The 6,940-nt window shown below is 45.8% G+C and overlaps 1 protein-coding gene across 1 annotated transcript in view; it reads right to left on the reverse strand.

The window, feature by feature from the left end:
- T265_03748 (hypothetical protein) overlaps positions 1-2,917 on the reverse strand; it is a gene marked incomplete at both ends in the record, with an annotated part of 13,423 nt that extends 10,506 nt beyond the window's left edge. Inside the window, one exon of the mRNA XM_009168295.1 lies at positions 2,731-2,917. Coding sequence (XP_009166559.1) covers positions 2,731-2,917 — 187 coding nt within the window. The remainder of the gene's footprint in view (positions 1-2,730) is intronic.
- Positions 2,918-6,940: the final 4,023 nt, after the last annotated feature.

The raw sequence follows: 6,940 nt of genomic DNA on the forward strand, positions 1-6,940 counted from the left end.
CCATCAAATTCTTCAGTTTATTTTCATGATATACGCAAGCCTTGATCATTCCCCAAAACCAATAATCCAGAGGTGTGAGATCGAGTGACCTTGCGGGTCAAAAGTTCGGAAATCCACGAGCAATGACTCTCTCATCAGAGAATTGCTCTCGGAGGTAAGTTCTCACTTGGTTTGAGTAGTGGGGTGGAGTGCCATCTTGTTTAAAGACGGTTGATGACTTCTTGTACTGTTTGAGTTGCGGCATAGCGTGCGTCTGCAGCATATGGAGGTAACTGTCGCTGGAAGCCGTAGCATCAAAGAGAAAGGGATGCAGGAGACACTTTGAGGAGAATCCCATCTACACACAGAGGTGGGGGGAATAGAGATTATGGGTGAGGTACTCGTGAGGAGCTTCACGGGACCATATCACGCAATCGTACTCGTTGATTATGCCATCCACAGAAAAATTTGCTTCATTGCTCCATGAAATGTTGGGAACGATTTCTTCATTGTCCAGCAGCCAGTTAGCGAACGTGACACGTTGCTCCTTGTCTTCTTCCGTGATGTGGACTCAAATTTTGCAATCAAGCGTTTAATGGTCGACACGGTGAAAGGATCTTTGATGAGACCATGTTTGGCTTTGTAAACACGAAGTGCAGCGGTGGCGTTTTCACCAAGGGAATAATAGAGTTTCACAATTTCAATGGGCGTACTGACATCCATCGTAAACAAAAACATGTTAACAATTGCTTACAAAACCTCCTTTATGTGAATACCAATAATGAAAAATGTGTTATCCTTCCTTTAATTGGCTACGTTTCTTGCCAGATCAAATTTTGCGTCTATTATGAGACACCCTGTATGATGCCCTGATTGTTGGAATACATGCCAACTAATAAAAGTCTGTCCTTAGTGTGGGGAGATTTGAGAATTTTCAGCTGAGATTTGCCCTGTAAGTGAATCCAGTCTCTGCTGAGGGGTCGAGAAATACTCTACCACTGATTCCTATCTACTGGGAATCATCAGCCGTGCGCATCCCACAGAACTCGAGTTTTGAACCGGCGATCTTACGGCTACCAGTTTGAACACTTAATCATTCAGTCACGACCAGCGAATCAGACAGGATATAGCGCCGCCTATCTTTCAATCACGGGATCCACATCACGTGTCGACTGGCCCCTCAAACAACGACTTTTCAGATGGAACTCTCACTCATCGGGTGAATTTTATTCTTCCCACGAACTACTTGTAGATTGTTAGTAGTGTGAATCGTTGGCATTTCGTCAAACCAATCGGTACTAAAAAGAAGTATTTTAGGCCCCAAATCTCAACGAACTCAGTAACAATTCTGCCACAACTGGTGTAATGCTATTCGTTTGGATCCATCCACAGAGATCGAGTGTTAAACCAACAACTCTTCGCTGGATCTTTTCCAGGTAAGCCACACCACTGATGCGAAAAGTGCATGTGCGAAAAGTTAAGCCCCTCCCCACATTTTGCCAACTCCAATTCAATGTACGCACACAAACTTGACCTATTTTTGATGAAAACATAATTCCTTGTCCACATCTAGGCTCATTTTGTCCGAAAAATTCCTCCGTTCGGAAGCAAAACCTCAAATGAACTTTCTGACGCTTTCAACTCTCGTTCATCACAAGGAGACGGCAATACGTTTTTCGCAAGGCCACGGGGTGATGCATCAGCAACGTTTATGCGACAGTGGCCCCCAAGTGACACTTTCAGCTGTTTCTGACAGGTGGAGGTGTAATGCCCGACAGTGTCGCAAAGAAATCGGTCCTCGAAAGGGAACTTGGCTGAAGCGGTCTAGGATGGAGTTTAGGACAGGAATTCCGTTTATTTGTTGCTGGTCCAAAAATTTGGCAAAACAACTTCTGCTCAGAGGAATTATTTATTAGCCATAGGACCGCTGTTGACTGGAAGAACTTTCTTCGCGAAGTTTACGCCTGGCGGCGGCTCTTGCAGACTCCAACGGTTAATCATACCGAAAACTTCGTGGATTCAACGACTGGAGCTCACACACGAACCATCGAATCTCTTTGGCACGTCTACAATATGCAGAATAAACGCCAATGTGGTACACACCAATTTTTGGTGGACAGCTACTAGTGTGAGTTCGTTTGGAGGCAAAGGTACCGAAAAATGGACCTTTTCATGCAAATTATTAATGACCTATCCCAATTTCACTCACCCTCTTTAATAAACATTAAAAGTACAAATTTCATACCCTTGTTTTTCTAGTCTTTTTTTTGGGTGGCGGGGCTCAATTTTTTTGGAGGCGCTTTTCTGGAAAATATCCAACCTATTTAGAGGTCGGCACCTGGACGTCCAGTCAAGTCTTGAATAGATCCCGTACGGCTGACGGGTGAGAAATCGCCATAGTAACTCTGTTGAAAGTCTACTAACCTGGTAATGCCTCTTTTATCGATTTGATTACAAAAAGCGTTGACCTACTGCGGATCTTGCAGTCTGTTTCGGTTACCCGATTGTGGAAGCTTTAGACGTCATAATTCCGAGTTTGCATTGTTGGATGTTTACGAGATGACAGTTTACGTTGTGCAGTTGAGTGGTTCCTGTCGAACGCTGCATAACTCTTCCGGGAGGATACCGAAAGGACCCTTTGTTCTCCGTTACACGACCAGTGCACCAACCGGAAGCACTGAGTGCCGCAGTTTAGTGATCGTTGCCATCAGACACGTCTCTCAGACACGTCAGGGATTTCAGTCCACTCACTGAATTCATCGTCAACGACGAGGAATCTTTGTCCGTTGATTGGTCCGGCAAAATCCACATGGATGCGCGAGAATGATTTCTCTGGCTGTGGCCAATTGGAGTGTTGGTACTCCACTGCCTTCTGTTGTACACTGTCATTTTCGGTGGCATCGCGGACCGTGGCAGAGATCACGGAACGTTGGTTCATGGTCTCCAACACCACAGCACGGACTTCCGGTTCGACGGCAACGTTTGCTTTAGCCCTTGGTTCTGACTGCTTCCGTCTGTTTCGTAACCGCCAGGTTTGACTCAGTCTTCGATTAGCTTTTCCCGTCCGATGCTGACTTTCCTTGTGCTCACGTCGATGTCACACTGAACATTTGTCAGTTTATGGGGATGCAATCACACAAAATGCCATTCGCCGCATCGCGGAGCTTTGTTCCGTTGAAATTTGCCGCCGCGAGAGGTTGCCTCGAATTTATCCTTACAATACTGAGAGCAGAGTTGGGCAATGGTGTCTCCAACATGGCCGCGCTATTGGAAGGGCTGTTTGATCGGCGTTTAGTGAACACTCATCAACATCGACCGTGCTGTTATGATATGTCGGTCGTGCTTCTGCGGCGTGACTGAACACTCATCAACTTCTTCCGGATTGATTGAGTGATTGACTGGTCTGGATGCTTGTAGGTTTCCATTTTGAGTTTTTGGTGGAGTTTTAGGGACACAGTAGGTTCCGGGCATTCTGAGGTTGTTTTCAGGAATCTGGCCATCCTAACAACTAGATTCACAGGGACCAGAAGGACTCCGACTAAAGAATATGGTATACTTTGTGCCACCATTTCTGTTCACCTTCTACGCTTGAAGCTTGACGGATAGTGTACTCTGAGAACATTGCTGATGGTAGTGTATGCTTTATGCTACCGGACTTCTACGTGTTTGAACAAGTCACTAAATCAATATGTCAATGGAGGCTTTAGCTAGTTTGAAGGTACTCATGCAAGGACTCGAACACGGGTCATGGGAAGGGTAAATCTAACCCAATCGTTCAGCTGTAACACCCTTCCGGTGCCTAGCTGTCATGCCACCTGAGGGAAGCACGAGGGCTGGGATACTGCCAGGTTGACCAGGCCTAGACAGGGGAAGCTAAGAGGCAGAGGTCGGGTTCGAACCACGCGCTTTCCGGTCAGTGAATTCGCGCTCTAACCAATGAACTATCCCTCCCTGCCTTCTACGAATAGTTTGCTTCTTCGGAGGGAGTATCCAGAAGGCTAGTATGAGAAAACCTCCAAGAGCGAAACTAATATTGACAATTCTATCAATAGTAATGCTTGTGGTCCTTCATCTTTTATACAAACAGAATCACTTTGTATTTCCGCGTCGATTATGTTGAGAATCGCGTCATTACTTTGTCTAGGCTATGGATCAATATCGATCAGTTTCATGGACTTGGTTACAAGAGTTCGTGAACCGATTAGTTCGGTCGTCCGCCTACAGAAGAGAAACACGTCACTCGTTTTCATGCGTACGGATTCTACGCAACACATTTTGTACGATTACCTCTCTGTGTCGAATGTTAAACAATCAATTAGTTGTTCCGAACCTTTCCCGGGCCTCTTGCTAACTCGTAGGCCGTCGATTGACGTGTCAATGAACTCTGCTCGAAGCATCATGCTAATTAATTCGACCGATTAGGGTTTCGCAGTCTCCCACCGGAATGCATTCTGCCAATAAATATGGTTAGAAAACTCTTTGACAGCTCCCTTTCAGTTCGGGCTCATCGAGTAAGCGCAACCCCCGAGTTTCCGTCAACCTTACGTTCTACTTGAACCCAAATTGGACCGTTTTCGAGAAATACACTCATTTGCAAATCAATTTGGTTTTCACGAGAGAGACCCGAGTGAATCTCTCGTTGCAAATGGGTGTATTTCTCAAAGATTTGGTTAGACTTTTAACAAGGAGAAAGAACTGACCCACAACCCCTCTCAGCGTACGGTTTGGAACGAACGTTCAAACAGCATCACTAAAGGCGTTGCATGTGAACGCCACTCAACGCTGTGAATCAGCCGTGTGTCACGTGACTTTAATTGACACAATCTGAGTAGATCGCTCAATGATGAGACTGGTGACGGTATTGGCCAACCAAAATTATGATCGGGTTGTATGGCCGAAATGAGACATATTTTCAAAACGTATAACGATGAGTTCACGGTTAAAGAGTTCTTGGGAGAGTTGAATTACACTGTGGGGCTTCTATTTAAAGATCCCCGTGCGATGAAGCACCTTTGACTGGTTAGTTCAAATAACCTTACAATGTTGACTCCAGTTATAATCAAAGTCCGTAAACTAGAGGCCCACACGCTCCAAATCAGGATTCTGCGCCTAAGCCGAAGCCTAATGGTGAAGTTTGCCATTTACTGTGTCCCAAACACGGCATGTGATATTGCCCTGTAGTATTCAGCTGACTATTTGAGACTGTTAACAGTTTTCTTCTTGAAGGAGAGCTCTTCGACAACCGACCATCGGTTTCGTCCTTCATCTTCGGGCTTACCAGGTAGGCGCAGTTTCCTTGTGTTCTGCTTGAACCCAGATTGCACTAAATTCACGGACTAAACTACGGGAGACCCAAGTGAAGCACATTCAGTTAGAGAACATCATGAACGAGAGACTCAGCTGAGATTCAGGTATCTCTCGTAAAAATCACATCAGCATGCAAATGAGTGTATCTGTCGAAAACAGCCCAATTTGGGTTCAAGTAGAACATAAGGTTGACGGAAACTCGGGGGTTCCGCCTACTCGATGAGCCCGAACTGAAAGGGAGCTGTCAAAGAGTTTTCTAACCATATTTATTGGCCGAATGCATTCCGGTGGGAGACTGCGAAACCCTAATCGGTCGAATTAATTAGCATGATGCTTCGAGCAGAGTTCATTGACACGTCAATCGACGGCCTACGAGTTAGCAAGAGGCCCGGGAAAGGTTCGGAACAACTAATTGATTGTTTAACATTCGACACAGAGAGGTAATCGTACAAAATGTGTTGCGTAGAATCCGTACGCATGAAAACGAGTGACGTGTTTCTCTTCTGTAGGCGGACGACCGAACTAATCGGTTCACGAACTCTTGTAACCAAGTCCAGCAGTTTATTTCAAGGAAATATACAACGATATCTGGGATATCATACCAGCAGAACATTCTGGCAAAGAATCTCACAACCGAGAGATTCAGTTGAGTCGCCTGTGAGAACCAAACTGATATACAAACGAGTGTATTTCGCCAGTCAAGCGATGTAATTTCTGGTCCGAATGAACAGTGCTCAGCATTCCCACTATCCTTTTTCATTTAAAGTAACACTCAATCAACATTCAAAATCGCTCTGCTCGTAACCAAACCTGCAGTAACTCACCCGATGATTGGTCAGTAGAACGTTTTTGAATGCCAGTCTAAGGCTATCGCTTCCATAAAGGAACAAAACCGGACCTTTGCATTTCCCTCCTTTATCCCATGTTTCCGGCACCTAGCTGCCATCCCACCCGAAAGGAGCATGAGGGCGGAGACACTGCCAGGTTTCCCGAATCCAGGCAAGAGCAGCCGAGAGACCGGGGTTAGGATGGGATCACGGATCTTCTGGTCAGTAAGTTCGTGCCCTAACCACCGAGTTATCCGCTGACTGTCGTCAATTCCGTTTGGACTCATACATTATTTGTCTACGGCATTTTGTTAGTTTCTTGACGAGAAAAGGTGATGACGCCGATGTGAGTTTGCTTGGAACGCCATTATGAAGTCTTTTCAAGTCATACAATTGCAAAGGTTAAGACAGCAGTATTTAACGTATTTGAATGAGTATGGTGTAAATGGACAGGAAATCGAGTGGGAGACGACACTGGCTACCTATCAAAGAACAATTAATTCAGGTCACCAATAGGATGACTTGAGCTAGTCAGCGCGGGGGTGCTGTAGTTTTGTGTTCAGCACAGAGTGCATGTGTGAGGGGAGGTGAGTTGGACCATGATAAGTAGAACACACGAACGAAGCGTTTTTGCCGACAAAGGATCGGGTCGCGATGTCGGCGATAGCTTCAGCCACTGCAATCTTGCGCTGCTGTACTGATCTGGGTTGGTTAGCCGGCGCCTTGTAGCCAACGCGGAAACTTTGGCTGGGTATCACGTTGTGTGCAGTGTCAGCTAAATGTTGTACTACGGAGCTGGTTATCGTCCTCCTAGTTCCAGAAGCTAG

Source organism: Opisthorchis viverrini (genome assembly GCF_000715545.1).
Source record: "Opisthorchis viverrini unplaced genomic scaffold opera_v5_54, whole genome shotgun sequence".
Taxonomy (NCBI): Eukaryota; Metazoa; Platyhelminthes; class Trematoda; order Opisthorchiida; family Opisthorchiidae; genus Opisthorchis; species Opisthorchis viverrini.